The sequence below is a fragment of the Carcharhinus amblyrhynchos genome, chromosome 4 (assembly GCF_965287045.1).
Source record: "Carcharhinus amblyrhynchos chromosome 4, sCarAmb.v2.hapA, whole genome shotgun sequence".
Classification (NCBI taxonomy): domain Eukaryota; kingdom Metazoa; phylum Chordata; class Chondrichthyes; order Carcharhiniformes; family Carcharhinidae; genus Carcharhinus; species Carcharhinus amblyrhynchos.
Genome location: NC_137327.1, coordinates 3,667,952 through 3,689,836, shown reverse-complemented (window position 1 = coordinate 3,689,836; position 21,885 = coordinate 3,667,952). Strand labels below are relative to the sequence as shown.

At 48.1% G+C, this 21,885-nt stretch overlaps 1 protein-coding gene across 2 annotated transcripts in view; it reads left to right on the top strand.

Moving 5' to 3' along the window:
• bean1 (brain expressed, associated with NEDD4, 1) overlaps positions 1 to 20,216 on the top strand; it is an 83,352-nt gene extending 63,136 nt beyond the window's left edge. For both annotated transcript variants that reach the window (XM_080188059.1, XM_080188058.1), the window contains one exon: positions 17,366 to 20,216. In XM_080188059.1, the coding sequence (XP_080044185.1) occupies positions 17,366 to 17,717 (352 nt within the window). In that variant the 3' untranslated portion in view covers positions 17,718 to 20,216. The remainder of the gene's footprint in view (positions 1 to 17,365) is intronic.
• Positions 20,217 to 21,885: the final 1,669 nt, after the last annotated feature.

Below are 21,885 nucleotides of genomic sequence, written 5' to 3'. Positions count from 1 at the left end.
TGGAGACTTTGGAGAAGGTATAGAAAAGATTTACCAGGATGTTGCCTGGTATGGAGGACATTAGCTATGAGGAGAGGTTGGAGAAGCTTGGTTTGTTCTCACTGGCGTGACAGAGGATGAGGGGAGACCTGATAGAAGTCTACAAGATTATGAGAGGCTTGGACAGAGTGGATAGTCAGAAGCTTTCTCCTAGGGTGGAAGAGTCAATTACTAGGGGACACAGGTTTGAATGAGATGTACAAGGCAGATTTTTTACACAGAGAGTGGTGGGTGCCTGGAACTCGTTGCCAGGGAAGGTATTGGAGGCGGATACGGTAGTGACTTTCAGGGGTGTCTTGACAAATAGATGAATAGGATGGGAATAGAGGGATATGGTCCCCGGAAGTGTAGGGGGTTTTAGTTCAGGTGGGCAGCATGGTCGATGCAGGCTTGGAGGGGCCGAAGGGCCTGTTCCTGTGCTGTAATTTTCTTTGTTCTTTGTTCTTTAGTTCACTGTCGTTTAAAGAATGAAATCTGCTGTCCTTACCCAGTCTGGCAAATGTGTAACTCCCAGCAATGTGGTAGACTCTCAATGCCCTCTGAAATGGCCCAGCAAACTATTCAGTTCGAAGGCCTTGCCAGCGCGGCCCTCAATCCACAAAATAATTGTCCAATTGTCTAATTCAATTGCTCTTTCAAAGGCACCAACCTGGCCATGTGCCTGAACTATATTTACCTTGACGTCACCGGGGAGACCCCCACAAGAGGTTCACGTCTGGGTGAACCTGTTATAGATCTTATGGCGGGAGACCAATATACAGCGCAGGGTTAATAATATTTCAATCTACTGAAATATCTGTAAATCAGGTTCCTGTCTGTATCACCAGTAAGGAGTGGGGAAGATCTGAAACTGCGATCACATCAGTGACTCCGAGACCTTGGACTTTGCTAGCGTTCGGAAGGAGGGCGAACGTGGGCTGGAGATCAACCCCTCCCCAGCCATCCCCACTCCTCCCGTGGTGTTCTCAGAATGAATTACAAGAATTATCTGACAGATATTGTTAGCTGTTTGGAGCGGGAGGGAGTTAAGTGTATTTAGCCATTCAGATGCATGCATAATGGGACGAGAATGGACAGTTGTCTGGTGTCTGAGCGTCAGTGTGTCTCCGTTTCCTGTGCTGTAATGAGATGTAATCAGATGAAGCGGCCGGCAGCAGTGATGTGTTGACCTACTAATGTCACTTTGCAGAGAGCTCCCAGAATTTGAGCTTTGAAATCCGTGCAGTGGAAATAGATGATATCCTGTGCCACAACAGCTATCCGCTGTCGAACTGCCAGTTAGTCTTTCACTGGACGTTGGTTATTTGGGAATCTCAGTTCTTTTTGTTGATGGATTTACCGCAGGCAGCAGCTGGGTGGGGAGCACTGTCACCTCAGAGTCAGGAAGTGATGGGTACAACTCCCACTGCAGAGACCGGAGTGCAGAATACTCCACATAATGGAACACAGGGAGCCCTGCATTATTGATGCAGTTTCCCGATCATTATTTAACCCTCAGCCAACACCCAAAACAAATCCTGGGGTTATCGCGCTGATGTTTCTGGGAGCTAATCGTGAGCAAGTTGGCTGTTATTCCCTCCGGTCTTGCAATGACAACAGTTCCAAAGTATTCCATTGGCTGCAGAATGCTTCAGGACAGCCTGAAGTTGGGAAATGTGCCAAAGTCTTCCGATAAGAGTTGGTAAGTGGCCTGGATTTTCACTCCCAGGCTGGCTGTGCAGAGTCAGAATGCTTAATCATTGTGTTTTCCAGCTCAGGAAAAGGCCCTTCAGCCCATCATACCTACACTGGCCATCAAGTATCGGTCCATTCTAATCCCATTTTCCTGGTTCGTAGCCTTGTGTGCTGTTCTCATCTAAATCTTTCTTAAATGTTGTGAGAGTTCCTGCCTGTACCACCTTTTCAGGCAGTGAGTTCCAGATTCCCACCGCCCTCTGGGCGAAAACACTTTTCCTCAAGTCCCCTCTAAATCTCTTGCCCCTGACCTTTAACCTCTGCCCATGGTAACTGACCCCTCTACTAAGGGGAAAAGTTTCTTCCTGTCCACCTATCTATATCCCTGATAATTCTGTACATCTTAATCAGGTCCCCTCAGCCTTCTCTGCTCTGAGGAAAACAAGATGTGGAGATGCCGGCGTTGGACTGGGATAAACACAGTCAGAAGTCTGACAACACCAGGTTAAAGTCCAACAAGTTTATTTGATAGTAAACCCACAAGCTTTCGGAAACACTGTTCCTTCATCAGGTGAGTCACCAGGTACATTGACTCACCTGACGAAGGAACAGTGTTCCAAAAGCTTGTGGATTTACTATCAAATAAACTTTTTGGACTTTAACCTGGTGTTGTGAGATTCCTTACTGAGGAAAACAACCTCAGTCTAACCAGCCTCTCTGTATAGCTGAAAAGCTTCAGCCCAGGGAACATCCTGGTGCGTCTCCTCCGTATCCTGTCTAGCTCCATCATAAAGTTCTGTGAACCCAATCTAGGAAAAGAGGCCCGGAAGGCTGTGGGTGGGTGGGCATGGGCTGGATTAGACATTGAACCCATTGCTCCCAAATAATGCACAAAGGAAGCCAGGTGAGGAGGTGGGCTGGCCAGAGTGTGATAGATCGAAAAGAGAGACAAAAAACACCCTCACCCCACATCCACCCGCACTCACTTGCCATGTCCCATCCACACCACCTCATTCCCTCACCCACTCCTCAAGTCCCCAAGCTGCCATGCCAACCTATACACATCCCATGGGCCCTCATACTCCTTCTGCCATTCTGTGCCCCTTCACCCATTTCCATACCACTCATACTCACATGCCAACTACTCCCTTCATTCATCCCATGGGTTTTTACTGCCCTGATGCCAACTTAGTACTAACTCATGCCAACCTATGGCCCCACCCTCCAATCCTTTGCCCTTACCTCTCAATGCCAACTCATTTAATATCCATGATCAAACCTCAGGAGCCATACTGTGTGTATATTGATGACTATTGACAGTTATGACAGTTCTAATGAGTTTTACCAATTCCCAAGAGTTTTGACAGTTCTTTGACATCTTGACAGTTCTTTGACATCTTGACAGTTCTTTGATAGTTTTCACCATTCTAATGAGTTTATACACTTTATATGCACATTTATGCCTATTTTTAACAATCCCAAAGGGCACCTGACCTCACCCAATGGTGTCCTGGGACTCAACCCAAAGGGGTACCTTACTGTTCAAGTAGGCATCCTGTTTACTCAAACAAACCCACGAGTTTCGGACCTGCCTCTGCAATACCAACTCTGCACATTTCGAGTTTCGGCACAGTAGCACAGTAGTTAGCACTGCCGCTTCACAGCTCCAGGGTCCTGAGTTCGATTCCCAGCTCGGGTCACTGTCTGTGTGGCGTTTGCGCATTCTCCTCGTGTCTGCGTGGGTTTCCTCCGCGTGCTCTGGTTTCCTCCCACGGTCCAAAGATGTGCGGGTTAGGTTGATTGGCCGTGCTAAGAATTTGCCCCTTAGTGTCCTGGGATGCGTAGGTTAGAGGGATTAGTGGGTATAATATGGGGGTAGGGCCTGGGTGGGATTGTGTTCGGTGCAGACTTGATGGGCCGAAGGGCCTCTTTCTGCACTGTAGGGTTCTATGCTTTCAGGCACCTATTCTACCCCAAAATCATACGAGTGGAGGCAGCTGCTGATTTATATCGGCAACTGATTCCAGAAACCACGGATTGGAACCCCGTCCCTAACAGCACTGTGGGTGTACCTACATCACAGGGTCTGCAGCTGTTCAAGAAGGCAGCTCGCCACCACCTTCTCGAGGTCAATTAGGGATGGGCAGTAAATGCTGGCATGGCCAGCGATGCCCATATCCCATGAACAAATAACAATATACAATTCAAAGCCTGCCCCCCCCAAGACTTCTGTCTGTGCAGTGAGATCTCCATTGTGACAACCCACAGTAAGATCCAAGTTGTTTCTAGGTCAGCAGTCACAAAATGTTTGTTTCATTCTGCTGGAGCTTCACTCTCTCCTGTGGGATTTACTGAGATTTGACACTAATTCCATGGAGATGATTAAGTCTCAGTTGCTGCCGTGATAGGTTTAAGAGGGAAGGGGTCTACGCTATTATCCTGTGCAGCAAATGGCTCAGTTTGATCCGGGTTATTTGAGAATTAAAGAGTTGCATTTCTATAGCACCTTAGTACACAAAGCATCTTTCAACCGGTGAAGTAATTTTGGAAAGACAGGTGATGACATAGTGATGTTGTCACCGGATTAGTAATCCAACAATGCCCAGGTTCAAATCCCACCACAGCAGATGGTGAAATTGGAATTCAATAAAAATCTGGGATTGTTTATTATTAGTATCACAAGTAGGCTTACACCGCAATGAAGTTACTGTGAAAAATCCCCTAGTCGCCACACTCTGGCGCCTATTTGGGTACACTGAGGGAAAATTCAACATGGCCAATGAGAAGGTGGTGAGCCTGTGGAATTTGCGACCACAGAAAGTATCTGAGGCCAAAGTATTGTATGTTTTCAAGGAGGTAGATATAGCTCTTGGGGGTGCTAAAGAAATCAAAGGATATGGGGAGAAAGCGGGAACACGTTACTGAGTTGGATGAACAGCCGTGACCATAATGAGGCAGACTTGGCAGGAAGGGCAGAATGGTCTCCTCATGCTCCTGTTATCTATGTTTCTGTGACCTTGATTTAATGCCTCATCTGAAAGGTGAACCTTCCACAGGAGCAGCTTTCCCTGCAGTCTGGGAACGCCAGCCTGGATTTTGTGTTCACGCCTCCGTGCTAGAACTTGACCTCACAAACCTGTGAGAGGAGGCGGGAGTTCAAACCCATCGAACCACGGGAAGGAACAAAGTCTCTGAGCGCCGTCTCCTTCTTAAGTTGCCCCTCTGTGCCGGCCGGGAATCCCAAGCAAAAGGGGGGAGACCCCGATAGTTAAAGGCCACGTGGCTTGCTTTCAACGTCTAAAGAAACATAGGCTTCAGAACGACTACGATATCTCCAACAAGACTCAAAAGTATGTCAGAGGAATGTCCTTGTAAAATTCTCCTTCCCCTCCCCCCGCCACACCTCAGTTCCTGCGTCCCTCATTCCCTGTTCTCCAATTTGTACTTTATGAACGACTGTTAAACGAGCTTTTTTTTTTGGTTTGGTCACCGTGGCAACGCAGCGATCTTTATTAGTCACTGCGATACGATCTGACAAGGTGGAGAATTCCCCTCCTCACCTCCGCAACAACATTTTTATAAGTGTGACGTTCTCCTAACCACTATTTTCTTTGCACCTCCTGTGCTTTTTGACGTTCGTTCGATGTGACCGTCCCGACAGCCCCCAGGTTTTGAAGCCTGGAGCTTAGGCCGCGAATCCACGGGCCCTTTGCTCGTACAGGGGAGACTCTCACAGCCTTACAGTGTGGTCATTACGGCCTGCCCTTGCCCCTGTACCGTGGAGCAGGCTGTGAATTAAACTGTAATGAGAAAATGAAGGTGTGAATAATTTTTAAATTATCCCCTATCTCGATAACCCAATTGCAAAGCAATCTTCACTGATGCGGAGACCGAATCTTGCTTGCCTGTCCACTGACCTAAATGTTAAATGCATCGAATCTTCAACGAATTAAATATTAATCATAAAGGAAACAAAAGCCCGCTTAACCCGAGGGGCTAGATGGCCTACTCCTGCTCCTATTTCTTATGTTCTTAATGAGGTTCATCCGCAAACATTCAACACCTCAACATTAAGGGTGTCGAAGTTTGCAGGGTGACTTGGACAGGTTGCAGAGCTGGGCCGCGAGGTGGCGGATGGAGTTTAATGCGGAGAAGTGTGAGGTAATCCATTTCGGTAGGAATAACAGATGTGTTGAGTATAGGGCTAACGGGAGGACTTTGAATAGAGTGGAGGAGCAGAGGGATCTAGGTGTATGTGTACATAGATCCCTGAAAGTTGGGAATCAAGTAGATAAGGTTGTTAAGAAGGCGTACGGTGTCTTGGCGTTTATTGGTAGGGGGATTGAATTTAGGAGTCGCAGCGTCATGTTGCAACTGTACACAACTCTGGTGCGGCCGCACTTGGAGTACTGTGTGCAGTTCTGGTCCCCACATTACAGGAAGGATGTGGAGGCTTTGGAGAGGGTGCAGAGGAGGTTTACCAGGATGTTGCCTGGTATGCAGGGGAGGTCCTATGAGGAGAGACTGAGGGATTTGGGGTTGTTTTCACTGGAAAGAAGGCGGCTAAGAGGGGATCTTATAGAAACATATAAGATGATTAGGGGTTTAGATAGGGTGGATGGTGATAGCCTGTTTCCTCGGATGGAGAAATCTAGCACGAGGGGGCATGGCTTTAAATTAAGGGGGGGTAGTTATAGGACGGATGTCAGGGGCAGGTTCTTTACCCAGAGGGTGGTGAGGGACTGGAATGCCCTGCCGGTTGCAGTTGTAAATGCGCCTAGTTTGGGGGCGTTTAAGAGATTGGTGGATAGGTTTATGGACGAAAAGGGATTGGTTTAGATTAGTGGGTCAATGTTTTTTTTTAAAAATAAGACTGGTCGGCGCAACATTGTGGGCCGAAGGGCCTGTTCCGCGCTGTAATGTTCTATGTTCAATGTTCTATGTTCTATGTTCTAAACCAAGAGGACATGGGCAAGTTACTATAGGGCAAACCCTCCGCGAGGGTGGATGTGTATAAAGGCTTCACTCGAACTAAATATTTCCCAGTGACCTTCATCTGTAACCATTTAACCTTCAACTAATTTAAAAAGATGGAGGTAGAATCCTCATTATTTGAGTATGTCCAAGTAAGTGACATTCTGGAGTAGCGAGGAGTACTCCACCATATTTATAAATGAGATGTTGAGGTGTTGAATGTTTGCGGATGAACCTCATTAAGAACATAAGAAATAGGAGCAGGAGTAGGCCATCTAGCCCCTCGAGCCTGCCCCGCCATTCAATAAGATCATGGCTGATCTGAAGTGGATCAGTTCCACTTTCCTGCCCTCTCCCCATAACCCTTAATCCCCTCTCTTATCAAAAACCCATCAACCCGCGTCTTAAATATATTTAGCGAGGCAGCCTCCACCACTTCAACGGGCAGAGAATTCCAGAGATTCACCACCCTTTGAGTGAAGAAGTTCCTCCTCAACTCTGTTCTAAACTGCCCCCCCTTTATCTTGAGGCTGGAAGATACTCGGTTAATTTAAAAATGTAACGAGCTGTTGGCCAGATGAAAATATTTGGCAGTCATCTCGATGGCGGTCCAGCTTCCAGCCTCCCTCACTGCCCCGAGGAGAATCCAGCAAGCAGAACAACCACATCACCATTACATGGCACCTTCAGTGCAGTGTGTCAGTTTTAGTATCCTTATCTGAGGAAGGATGGCCTTGCTATAGAGGGAGCACAGCAAAGGTTTGCCAGGCTGATTCCTGGGATGATAGGCCTGTCACGCGAGGAGAGACTAAGTCGGTTAGGGTTATATTCACCAAAGTTTGGAAGAGGGAATCTCATCTAAACTTACAGAAAGAATGCTCCCAATGGTGGGGAGAGCCCAGAACTAGCCGTCATAGTTTGAGGATAAGGGGTAAACCTTTTAGAACTGAGATGAGAAATTTCTTCACCCATTGGGTGGTGAATGTGTGAAATTCGCTACCACAGAATGTAGCTGAGGACAAAATGCTGTCTGATTTCAAGGAGAAATTAGATCTATCCCTTGGGACTAACAGGATCAAGGGGTATGGGAGGAAGGTGGATCAGGATATTGAATTCAGCCATGATCAGAATGAATGACGGAGCAGGTTGGAAGGGCCAAATGGCCTCCTCCTGCTTCGAGTTTCTATGTTTTTGTGTAACATGTTTCTCACAGGAGGGTAATCTGTGGATGTTTGACTCTTGAGACATGGAAGGAGATACTGAAGGACCAGTGACCAAAACCTTAGTCAAAGTGATAGTATTCAAGGAGAGTCCTAAAGGAGGAGAGAGGGAGGGGCAAAAGGTTGCCAAGATTGAGGGAGGGAGAGAATTCCAGAGTTTGAGGCATCGGGCGTGAAATTGGGGACCCACAGGAAAGCAAAATTGGAAGAATTCAGATATTTCAGAGGGTTGGGGGGGAATGCTGAGGATTTGGGAAGGGGGGATGCTGGAGGAGATCATATACTCACAAAATGGAAGCAGGAAGTGATGGCCGAGTGGTGTTATCACTAGACTATTCATCCAGAAACTCAGCTCATGTTCAGGGGGACCTGGATTCGAAACCCGTCACGGCAGATGGTGGAACTTTATTCCATAAATCTGGAATTAAGAATCTACTGATGACCATGAAACGATTGTCAGAAAAACCCATCTGGTTCACTAATGTCCTTTAGGGAAGGAAATCTCTCACAGCAATGTGGGTGACTCTCAACTGCCCTCTGAACAAGGGCAACTAGGGATGGCCAATTAATCCTGGCCAGTCAACGACACCCACGTCCCATGAGTGAATTAAAAAAAACAGCAGGCCATTAGGCCCCTTGAACTTGTTCTTCCACTCAGTAAGACCATAACTGGTCAACTCCACACCCCCACCTTCCCAAATAATCATTGACTCTCTTTGTACATCAAGACCTATCTAACTCTACCTTAAAAATATTCAGTGACCCTGCCTCCACCATTCTCTAGGGACAAGGGTTCCAAAGGCTCAAGACTCTCTGAGAGAAGATATTTCTTCCCATCTCTGTCTTAAGTGGGAGACCCCTTGTTTTTAAACTATGCCCTCTGCTCCTAGGCACTCTTGTTGTGGATTTGCCAGCGTTGGACTGGGGTAAACACAGTAAAAATTCTGACAACACCAGGTTTAGGCACTCCACAAGGGGAAATGCCCTTTCAGCGTCACTCTGTAGTCCAGACACACAGAGGTTATAGCGATAGGGAGGGACAAAAAGCAATGGACGGGCTTGAAAACTCGGATGAGAATTTTCCACTGGAGCCGATATCCGTCCGTCAGTCAGTGCGTGAATGAAAGTTGATGCGAGTTAGGATGCAAGGCAGAGACTTGTTTACAGGAAGCAGAATACATTTGGCCAGCCGGGGGTGCCTCAGGGTAGCCCAGTCTCATGGTATCAAAAGCATAGGTGAGGGTCTCTGTAGGAGATGGGCTGAGACAGTAACAGATAGGGGTTACATTACAGAGGTGAAAGTTGAGGTTCTCAGTGATGGGGAGTCCTGTGTTATTGCAGCAGGCTTCAGAAAGGGCTGTATAAATATGATCTAATCGCGTGCGCCCAGAGCGAATGCTGCATTGTTGGAAATGCCATTGTTAAGATGAAATGAGAAGCTGAGGACTGCTTCTGTCCCTCAGGTGGATATAAAATATCCCATGGTGGTATTTGGAAGAAGATTAAAAAGCGAGTCCCCCCTCTATCGACTGCTTAATATTTATCCCTCAACCAACATCCTTCCAAAATAACAGTTGTATCTCATCACAGTTTGTGGGAGCTTGCTGTGCACAGATTGGCTGCTCCATTGCAATGGGATGCATTCCCTCCAATGATTGTGAACCACTTTGGGGCATTGTGCAGGATTAAAGGGGACTTAACGTTCTTTGGGGAAGGAAATCTGCCGTCCTTACCTGGTCTGGCCTACGTGTGACTCCAGACCCACAGCAATGTGGCTGATTCTTAAATGCCCTCTGAAATGGCCAGATGAGACAGCCAGTTCAAGGGCAATTAGGGAAGGGCAACTAACGCTGGCCCAGCTTGTGATGTTCATATCCTGTGAATGAACTTTATAAAAATTTAAGGTGGCGATCTTACCAAAAAAAAAGTCTAAGAGCCGATCAAGTGCAAAAAGGGGAGAAATTCGCGCCATTTTTTGAGTGACTTAAAAACCTGACTTAGACAAAAAAAATCAAGCCAAATTTGAATTCCGCTAGCAGGGGTCTTAATTGCCCAAAAGCCGGCTGCTGGCATCAGAGAGCGCCATTGCACATGTTCAGATTTCTGCAAGGCTGATCTCACCAGATGTACCGTGCCGGTACGTTGCGAGAGGTGAGAAATCAGGTTCTCTCATGATCTTACCAGCTCGCCCTGCCCGTTGACTGGTGGGGTGAGAGGGTAAGATCGCCACCTAAGTCTTTGACATTCTGGTGGATTTTGAGCAGAGTCAGCGGAGGTAATTGGGAAATGAAAACAGAGGGGGAGGTGAGAATTATTTTTAAACAGGGAAAGCTGTTATGATTAGTGACTCAAGGATAAGTTTCAGATTTTTTTTCATTCAAGGGATGTGGGTGACGCTGGCTAGACCAGAATTTATTGCCTGTCCCTAACTGCTCCTTGAGGAGGCGGCAGTGAGCTGAATACTTAAAAAAGAATAAATAGAAGAGATATGCGGGAAGAGCAGAAGGAAAAACCGGTTCAGGATTGTCAAATCGCAGGAAGAATCAGTAATCCTGGAGTTCCATTGGAAGGTGAAACAGGGGCAGTTTCACTGTATGCTTCAATTCCGAGTTTCTCTGCTCGAAGAATGGTGGGATGAATCTTCCAAGGAGCTGGCATGGGCACTAAGGGCCTCTTCCTCAATGTTGTACTTACGATTGGGAGAACGGTGACACCTATGGTGTATCTCAGCTGGGGCTGTGACACAAAACATCATCAGAATCCTCGGGTGGGATTCTCCTATCTGAGGTGTGACGGGACCTGCTGCGTGCGAGTGACAGAAAAATAGGATAGAACTCTTGGACCACAGAATGGGAGAACATGGGCAGAGGCCATTCTGTCCCTCGTTCTTCTGCCAGCTCTTTGAAGAGTTGTCTTATTCCTAGAATCCCTACAGTGCAGAAGGAGATCGTTCGGCCCATCGAGTCTGCACTGACAACAATCCCACCCAGACCCTATCCCCGTAACCCCATTGATTGGGTGACACAGTGGCACAGCAGTTAGCACAGCTGCCTCACAGTGCCAGGGACCCAGTTTCAATTCTAGTTTTGGGTCACTGTCTGTGTGGAGTTTGCATGTTCTCCCCATATCTGTGTGGGTTTCCTCTGGGTGCTCTGGCTTCCTCCCACAGTCTGAAAGGCGTGCTGGTGAGGGTGCATTGGCCATGCTAAGTTCTCCCTCAGTGTACCCGAACAGGCGCCAGAGTGTGGTGACTAGGGGATTGTCAGAGTAACTTCACTGCAGTGTTAATGTAAGCCTACTTGTGACACAAATAAATAAAGAAAATATTTACGCTGCACATCCTCGTGACACTGATGGAAAATTTATTGGCCAATCCACCTAACTCCTGAAATCTTTGGAGTGTGGGAGGAAACCGGAGCACCCGGAAGAACCCCACGCAGACACGGGGAGAACATGCAAACTCCACACAGACAGTGATCCAAGGCCGGAATCGAATCTGGATCCCTGGCGCTGTGAGGCAGCAGTGCCAACCACTGTACCCCTGTGCCCCCCCCCCACACCATTCCCCCCCCCCCATACATCAGTAATTGTTCCATTTTCGAGTTTGTAGCTGGTTCCCTTTTTGAATCTGCTCCCACTTCCCTCTCTCGGGGTGCGTTCTCACAGCTGGCCGCATATCGACAACATCTTCACATCTGCCGGGTTCTTTTGCCAGTGAGGACGTGATGGCAAATCCGTCACCTGTCATTAAGCTGCACCCACCTTCCCTCGCCCGAGATGTGGTTCATCCTGAGCACTCCTTGCGTATCAGCAAGAAAATACACAATTAAGCCTGCTCTGCGTTGCCCCAGTTAAGCCTGCGAGACGGGGGAGAAGAGACAGCGCTCTGTTATATGTACTCCCACTGAGATACTCAAAGTGTCTAATTTTTTGGCATTAATCATCATTCCCGATGAGAATAAGTGGAGCCTCCTGGACGGTTTCCATCATTCTGTGTAATCTATTTCAATCCTCGCTGCTCGCTGTATTACCAACGCTCGATACAACTTACTTTCTGATAATCAGATCAAGTAAAAACAAAATACACGGAAGATGGAGCCAGGGAGTTTATTAAATGATTGGTAAGCGGAATTGAGAGTTTCTCAGACATTGGCTTCCTGGCCTTTAACTCCGGAAGGTTTGTGCCCATTAAGCTTTTGCACATTGACCCCGTGTCCTTTTATTAAAGGTAGCCTGCGTGCTGAGAAGTCCCATCAATCACTGTAATGGGTTCCAATGCTCGCTGAGTCATGCTGCCTTTAAATTATTCATGGCTGCAATCAAACCATCCTGAAAGCTCCGCAGCCATTTTCCTTCATGTTCCCCAGCTGGGGGGTGGGGGGACAAGAAACAAGATCAGTTCTTAATGGCTTCATTACTTAAACAAAAAGGCCCCTGCATCTCTGCAGCATCCTTCACAGCCATTAGATGACTCAAAGCACTTCACGGGGAATGAAAGGCTTTTCGAAGTGTGGAAACTGTTGTAACGTAGGAAACTGGCCACCAGTATTTATTTTTCATGTCCATTCATGGGACATGGGTGTCGCTGGCCGGGCCCGGCATTTATTGCCCATCCCTACTTACCGTTGGAGGGCAGCTGAGAGTCAGCCACATTGCTGTGGCTCTGGAGTCACATGTAGGCCAGACCGGGGTGAGGACGGCAGATTTCCTCCCCTAAAGGGACACTCGTGAGTCAGACGGGTTCTTCCGACAATGATTTCATGATAGGTGCTTAATTCCAGATATTTTTTATTGAAGTCAAATTCCAACCATCTGCCGTGGCGGGATTCGAACCCAGGTCCCCAGAACATTAGTAGAGTTTCGGGATTAGTAATCCAGTGGTAGTACCACTAGGCCATTGCCTCCTCTTGCGCACAGCAAGATCCCAAAAAAAACAGCACTGTGACGGGGCCAGATAATCTGCTGTGCGTGTTGGGAGTTTAAATGGATTGTGTTGATACGCTGCTACCGAGTAAATCAAACTACTTCACAAAGAGTACATTGGGCCAGGATTCCCTGGCTTGTCATGTGAGGAATGGTTGAGGACTCTGGGTCTGCACTCATTGGAGTTTAGAAGGATGAGGGGGGACCTTATTGAAACTTACAGGATACTGCGAGGCCCCGGATAGAGTGGACGTGGAGAGGATGTTTCCACTAGTGGGAAAAACTAGAACCAGAGGGCACAACCTCAGGCTAAAGGGACGATCCTTTAAAACGGAGATGAGGAGGAATTTCTTCAGCCAGAGAGTGGGGAATCTGAGGCACTCTTTGCTGGAGAAGGCTGTGGAGGGCCGGGTCATTGAGTCTTTTTAAGACAGAGACAGATAGGTTCTTGATTAATAAAGGGATCAGGGGCTATGGGGAAAAGGCAGGAGAATGGGGATGAGAAAAATATCAGCCATGATTGCATGGTGGAGCAAACTCGATGGGCCGAGTGGCCTAATTCTGCTCCTCTGTCTTATGGTTGTATGTTCTGTCCATGCCAGTGAGGAATTCCAGTCCCGCCGGAAGTGACCCCCCCCCTCCACCCCACCACTAGAGCAGGTTCCCCAGTGCCACACAAAATGCCGTGGACATCAGTGGGACTGGAAGATCCTGCCTGTAGCCAATGGGGAGCTGTCTCTACTGCTGGAAAATACGCTGCGGGGGAATTCCGGAACATTCCTGTTGAGCTGTTGTTATGCAGTATAATTGTATACTCAGCGAGCTCTCACAGACTGAATAACGTGGAATTTACAGCACAGGAACAGGTCACTCAGTCTAACTGTCCGTAGTAGAGTTTACGCTACGCAAAGCTTTCCTCTGCCTAACAGCAAAGTGGGTGTACCTACACTTCAGGAACTGCAGCAGGTTCAAGAGGACAGCTCAGCACCACCTCCCCAAGGGCAATTAAGGATGGGCAATGAATGCTGGTCGCCACAGTGATGTCCACATCCCATAAGCAAATAAAAAGTGTTGGAACCTTCAGTGGAAGAATAACTTTGTGTGGAGAAAGATTCAGAGAAGCTGGAACTGTTCTCCGTGAGGAAGGAAAGATTTAATCGAGGCATTTCCAATCAGGAAGCGTTGAGTATAGAAGGAGATGTTGGTTTGAGGGTCGGTAACCAAAGGGCTCAGAGTTAAGTTCATCGCTGAAGGATTGGAAGTGATTAATTGTCTGAAAGGTTAGTGGAAGCAGATTCAATAGTAACTTGGGAAAGGAAATTGGATCAATAACTGAACTGGGAAAAATTGAACAGAAAAAAGTAAAATGTATAAAACACAGGTTCACCCTGAGCTGGAGAATTGTATCCAGATCTGGTCCCACATGTGAGGAAGGAGGTCAAGATGTTAGAGAGGATGCAGGAAAGATTGACGAGAATGGTTTCCAAGGATAAGGAGCTTCAGTTATGTAAGAAGATTGGACAGACTGCGACTGTTCTCCTACGAGAAGGTAGGGAAAAGGGAGAAGAGATTTGATCCAGGTCATGAGGGGGGTGGATGGAGAAACTGATTCTGTTGGTGGAAGGAGGGAGAAGCAGATCACATGGATTTAAGGTAATTGAAGCAATGACAGCAACATGAGGTGGAACTTTCTCACAAAGTGAGTGGTTAGGATCTGGAATGTACTGTCTGAGAGTGTGGTGGAGACACATTCACACAGCGAGTTGTTATGATCTGGAATGTACTGTCTGAGAGTGTGGTGGAGACAGACTTACATAGCAAGTGCTTTGGATCTGGAATGCACTGTCTGAGAGTGTGGTGGAGACACATTCACACAGCGAGTGGTTATGATCTGGAATGTACTGTCTGAGAGTGTGGTGGAGACAGGTTCACACAGAGAGTGGCTAGGATCTGGAATGTACTGTCTGAGAGTCTGGTGGAGACAGACTTACATAGCGAGTGCTTTGGATCTGGAATGCACTGTCTGAGAGTGTGGTGGAGACACATTCACACAGCGAGTGGTTAGGATCGGAATGTACTGTCTGAGAGTGTGGTGGAGACAGATTCACAAAGGCGAGTGGTTAGGATCTGGAATGTACTGTCTGAGAGTCTGGTGGAGACAGATTCACACAGCGAGTGGTTAGGATCTGGAATGTACTGTCTGAGAGTGTGGTGGAGACAGATTCACACAGCGAGTGGTTAGGATGTGCAGTGTTCTGTCTGAGAGTGTGGTGGAGACAGATTCACACAGTGAGTGGTTAGGATCTGGAATGCACTGTCTGAGAGTGTGGTGGAGACAGATTCACACAGTGAGTGGTTAGGGTCTGGAATGTACTGTCTGAGAGTGTGGTGGAGACAGATTCACACAGCGAGTGGTTAGGATGTGCAGTGTTCTGTCTGAGAGTGTGGTGGAGACAGATTCACACAGTGAGTGGTTAGGATCTGGAATGCACTGTCTGAGAGTGTGGTGGAGACAAGGCCATTTGTGGCTTTCAGTAAGATTATTATCAAAAAGGAAAAATTGCAGGATGATGGGGAGAAGGCAGGAGAATAACATCGAATGAATTGCTCATTCAAAGAGCCAGTACAGACACAATGGGCCCAATGGCCTCTTTCTGTGTTGTAACCATTTAGTGAGTCTAGAATCGGAGAGTTCTCAAGAGTTGACACAGGCATGATGGGCCGAATGGTCTCATGACAACAGTCAGTGAACACCAGCCATCATTCCACGCTGTAACATTCTATGATTGTTTGTTTTCTGGAGTCAGCCAGGGGCTGTTCCTCTTCTTTCTACCATTGCATTTCTGTAGTGCCCATCTTATATCTGGCAGTGTGTTTAAAACAGATCCAGCCAGCCCTGGAAAACAAAGCTAAAAAACAAGTGAAAAGCTGAACCACTCCGTGCCCCTTGTAAACTCACATTCACAGAGACAGAAACAAGGCAACTAGTTTCTGTCAGCAGTGTGGGATATGAGGATCATTGCCCTGGATTTCTGCTCAAGATTTTAATTGGATTTCAGTCTCATATTCACAAAGCTTCAAGGGGCAATTAATCTACATTATATTCACATGTTCCATCATTCATCGCAATAATGACTGGTTCTAAACCAGGAATTAACTATTCAGAGAAATAGCAACATTCCAGACTGAAGTTTACAGTCTGGAATCAAAAATACAAGAACACAACTCAGAAGCCACACCCACCACAGAAATCGGAGCGGGCGAGGGGCTGACATTGGGAAGGTCTGTTGATCTCCGACAGGATTTTACAGTTTCACAAGAATAAGGACATAAGAAATAGGAGCAGGAGTAGGCCATCCAGCCCTTCGAGCCTGCCCCGCCATTCAATAAGATCATGGTAGATCTGAAGTGGATCAGTTCCACTTTCCCGCCCTCTCCCCATAACCCTTAATTCCTTTGCCTACCAAAAACCTATCTACCCGTGACTTAAATATATTCAGCGAGGTAGCCTCCACCACTTCAACGGGCAGAGAATTCCAGAGATTCACCACCCTTTGAGTGAAGAAGTTCCTCCTCAACTCTGACCTAAAGTGACCCCTCCTTATCTTGAGGCTGTGCCCTCTAGTCCTGCCAACCTTTCTAAGCCAGAAGAACCTCTCTACCTCTACCCTATCCATCCCCTTCATTATCTTATACGTCTCTATAAGATCCCCCCTCATCCTTCTAAACTCCAACGAGTACAGACCCAGTCTATTTGGTCTCTCTTCATAGTCCAACCCCCTCATCTCCGGTATCAGCCTAGTGAACCTCACACAGTACTCCAGCTGCGGCCTCACCAGTGCCCTGTACAGTTGTAGCAAGACCTCCCTGCTTTTATATTCTATCCCTCTCGGTATAAAGGCCAACATTCCATTCACCTTCTTGATCACAAGAACCAAACAACATGTGAAGCATGAAGCCATGGAGCGAATTGGAATCATAGAATCTACAGTGCTGAAGGAGGCCATTTGGCCCATCGATTCTGCACTGACCACAATCCCAGCCAGGCCCTATCCCTGTAACCTCACCTATTTACCCGAGATAGTCCCCCACACTAAGGGGCAATTTAGCATGGCCAATCCACCTAACCCATACATTTTTGGACTGTGGGAGGAAACCGGAGCACCCGGAGGAAACCCACGCAGACACGGGGAGAATGTACAAACTCCACACAGTGAGCCAAGGCCGGAACTGAACCTGGGCCCCTGGCGGTGCGAGGTGCACTGGGTCCACTGTGCCATCCTGCCACCCCCAACCAGTGTGAGTCTCTGAACAGAGGGGGCAATGATGAACAAGGCTTGGTGTGAGTTAGGAGATGGGAAGCAAAGCTTTGAATTGTGTTCAGTCTTGTGCAGGGTGGAAGGTAAGAGGCTGCACATTGTAATGCAAGACAAACCTTATTGAATGTTGAATCATTTATCATCTGTAAATTTTGACATTTTTACCTATTGGCCTTGTTCTGAATTCCCGGCTCTTCCTCTCTCTCTCTGTGCCAGCTATGAAGACTGTGTGGGACACGGAGCGTCAGACTTGTACCTCCCGGAGGAAGACCCTCCACCATACTCCCTGACTGACCCATGGCAAAGGAGCGACTCGACTCATCAGACCCCCGCTGAGGAAGAAGCCAGCCCCCAGAGAAACAGGGACCCCAGGAGTGCTCCCACCGTCCCTCCACATTACCAGCAGGTGGTTTCGTCCATCTCCTCCACCACGCTGCCCCTGGGCCAGGCACCTCCGTACGAGCAGGCAGTCAACAGGAGGCAGGATGTGGCTCTCCCGCTGACCCCGCTGGATGGCCTGAAGGACACGCCCGAGGAGTGCAGGACTGCCTCCCGCACCATCGTGTAAAAGTCGGCCCCTCACTGAAGGCAAAGAGGGAGTCGTGACGCACAGCCCACCACCTCCCCCCCACCACCTCCGACACCCGCATCCCTCCCCCAGCACAACAGGAAGCTGAGAGAACCAGGGAACTGGGGGTGTGCATCGCGTTGACCCAAGGGCAGTATGCAGAGCGAACGGGAGGACTTCCCAACCTCCCGAAAAGAGCCAACATGAAATGAGCTGCTGCTTAAATGCTGCAAATTAACACCTCTAGTCGAGTGTCAGCTGTGTCTCAGGTGGAAGCACCTTCCTGTGTGAGTCAGACGGTCGTGCGTTCAAGTCCTAATCCAGCGACCCGAGCACAAATTCAGGCTTGAAGTTCTGTGCACTGAGGGAGTGCTGCGCTGTCGGAGGCGCTGTCTGCTGGTTGAGCTGTTAGACCCAGGGCCCCGTCTGCCACCTCAGTCAGCCGTGAACGATCCCTGAGCGTCACCGGTTGGAGAGAAGGGGATTTCATCCCAGTTCCCTCGCCGATCTGTCCCTCGGGCGGTGTCACCGAAAAAGGTGATAATCTGCTCATTAACCTCGTCGCTGTTTGTGGGATCTTGCTGTGCACCAGTCGGGCTGCCGTACTTCCCACATTGCAACAGTGGCCACGCTGCAAGAAGTATTTCACTGACTGTGAAGTGATTTGGGAATGCCCTGGGGTGGTGAAAGGCGCTATAGAAATGCAAGTATTTTAATAACACGTCAGGAATATACACTCCCTTCTCACGTTGATGTTTTTGTGACAGCCCCTCCTATCGCCTCCTCATTGAGTCCCTAGGGAATGCGGAGTTATAAAAATCTGCTGTTTGTACCTTGCATTGTAATATGTGCTGTACATAAAATAGATAAAACACAATTTGTGCACTGTGCTCGTTTGTGCTCCTGTCAGATGTATGTCAACCTAAAAAACAATGCTGTGAGTAAATTTTACTTTGTCGGTTCTGGTCCCCTCTTCCTCCTTTTGAGCCATGAACCGAGAACATAGAATGGAACATAAAATCTGTACAGTACGGAAGGAGGCCATTAGGCCCATTGAGTCTGCACCGACCACAATCCCACCCAGGCCCTATCCCTGCAATCCCATGTGTGTTTACTGCAGCCAATCTCCCTGACACTAAGGGCTAATCCACCTAATCTGCACGTCTTTGGAGTGTGGGAGGAAACCGGAGCACCCGGAGGAAACCCACGCAGACATGAGGAGAATGTGCAAACTCCAGACAGTGAGCCGAGGCTGAAATTGAACCCGGGTCGCTGGCGCTGTGAGGCAGCAGTGCTAACCCACTGTGCCACCGTGCCATCCTCAACCTCTTGAATGTTTGGTGGAATCCCAGAGCGGACAAGTTCCATTGTACTCTTGGTATTCCATGGAAAATTGATGGGCTCTTCCCCCATGGTAGGCCTCATTCCGCACTGGTCTCGTCCAAGATCTCACAGAGCGAAGGGGACTTCATTGGCTGACGATTGTGAGCCCCCTCTCCACACCCACCCTGCCCCAGAGTCCAATGGCACTGATACCAATTGTAGCACAGCTGATAACTAGTTGACTTAGTTCAGAATCCTAGGCCCCGCTTGCTAACAAGAAATAATGGGACCGAATCCCAAGAGTTTCTTTTTTTACTCATTTGTGGGACATGGGTGTCATTGGCTGGCCAGCATTTATTGCCCATCCCTGGTTGCCTGAGGGCAGTTGAGAGTCAACCCCGTTGCTGTGGCTCTGGAGTCATGTGTAGGCCAGACCGGGTAAGGAGAGCAGATTTCCTTCCCTGAAGGAATCAAATAGTCATCGATTTCAGGAAGCATAGTGAAGAACATGCCCTTGTCTACATCAATGGGGATGAAGTAGAAAGGGTCAAAAGTTTCAAGTTTTTATGTGTCCAGATCACCAACAACCTATCCTGGTCCTCCCATGCTGAATCTATAGTTAAGAAAACCTATCAACACCTACTTTCTCAGAAGACTAAGGAAATTTGATATGTCCACTACAACACTCAACAACTTTTACAGATGTCCCGTAGAAAGCTTTCCTTCTGGTTGGATCACAGCTTGGTATGGGCTCCTGCTCTGCCCAAGGCCACAAGAAACTACAAAGAGTTGTGAATGTAGCCCAATCCATCACACAAACCAGCCTCCCATCCATTGACTCTGTCTACACTTCCCGCTGCCTTGGCAAAGCAGCCAGCATAATCAAGGACCCCACGCACCCCGGACAATCTCTCTTCCACCTTCTTCCATCGGGAAAAAGATACAAAAGTCTGAGGTCACATACCAACGGACTCAAGAATAGCTTCTCCCCTGCTGCTGTCAGACTTTTGAATGGACCTACCTCACATTAAGTTGATCTTTCTCTACACCCTAACTGTAACACTACGTTCTGCACTCTCTCCTTTCCTTCTCTATGAGCGGTATGCTTTGTCTGTATTGTGCGCAGGAAACAATATTTTTCACTATGATAATATATGTGACAATAATAAATCAAATAGTATTTTACACCAATTGATGATAGTTTTGTGGTCACCATTACTGAGACTATGTTCCAGATTTTAGTAATTGATTTTAAATTGTACCAGCTGCCATGGTGGGATTTGAACTCATGTCCCCAGAGCGTTAACCTGCCCCTCTGGATTACTGTTGGCGTGTAATTAACACCACACTACCATCTCCCTTGCCGATGGACAATTTAATAAACGATTGACATAAATCCTGCCCAAAACAAGATGGATAAATGGATTCTCAGGAGGGTAAAGGGTGGAAGGGAACTTTACCAGGTAGACCTTGCTGGCTCCAACCCCGGCTAACTCAGGAAGACTGAAGGAAATGGGAGGGACTGCTACTCCCAGCCGTGGAGACCAGCTCCAGATCTGCATCTGAGGTCCCCTAACCTCCAGGACCACGTAGCAAGTGCTGGAAAACAGGACTAGGTTGGGTGGTCAGTGTAGACAGGGACTTGCTTCATTCTGAGCTGTACATTTTTCTACTAAGAATGTGCAGCAATGATGGGGGGGGGGGACGTGCGCGGGGGAGTGTTAGTGTGTGAACTGGGAGAACCAGCCTCAACATGATGGGTCAAATGGCCTTCACTTGTGCTGTGACCATTCTCAGTTGTTTTGGATCTTTGGGGTTTTTTTATTTCTTTGTTCAACTTCTTTAATGAATCTGCTTTAAGATCACCTGAGACTGTAACCCTCATTCTGGGTAATCTGTGACCCTCAAACCAAAGCCCCACAGCGGGAAGATCCTATTCCAGCATTGTGGATTGTGTAAGTGTGAATCTCAGGTGAATGAGGATTAGGCTGGGTTTCCACACAGCCTGTGGATTCATCCAGAGCATCGCGCCCTGGGGTCTGTCCCCAGAATGCATCCGATTCGCTGATCTTGGCCAGCGCAGAGACGGGGTGAGCTGGAATTGGCCTCAGTGCCCTGGGGGAATCAGCCAAAGCCACTTCACTGCCCCACCCCCAGCCTCCACTTCTTGCCCATAGAACCATAGCATCCTTATTGTGCAGAAGGAGGCCATTCAGCTCATCAAGTCTGCACCAATTCTCTGGAAGAGCATATTATCCAGTCCCACACGCCCCTCCGCCCCCCCCTCCCCCAACCCCGTCCCACCCTTCCCCAGCCAATCCACCTAACCTACACATCTTGGGACACTGAGAGACAATTTAGCACAGCCAATCCACCTAACCTACATATCTTTGGACTGTGGGAGGAAACCGGAGTACCCAGAGGAAACCCACGCAGACATGAGGAGAATGTGCAAACTCCACACAGACAGTGACCCAAGGCCAGAATCGAACCCTTGTCCCTGGCACTGTGAGGCAGCAGTGCGAATCACAGTGTCACCGTGCCACCCATAACCTCTCACATCCAGAATATTGTACACAGGAGGACATAGATTGAGAAAAGAATCAGATTTGGAAGTGATGCCCTCTGCAGATGAATAGCCAACTGGGGACTGGCTGTCCTGCATGAAAGAATGGCCCCTTCAATGAGGCATTGGAGTAGCTGAGGGGACCCCTGCATGAGTAACCCCTTCAGGAGAAAGGGGGAGAGTCAGGGATGGTGGAGAGAAGTGGGCTATTCAAAGGAAGGTGTGTATATTGTCAGGGCTTTGAGGGTTAAATGATATTTCAGAGAATTCAGGACACAG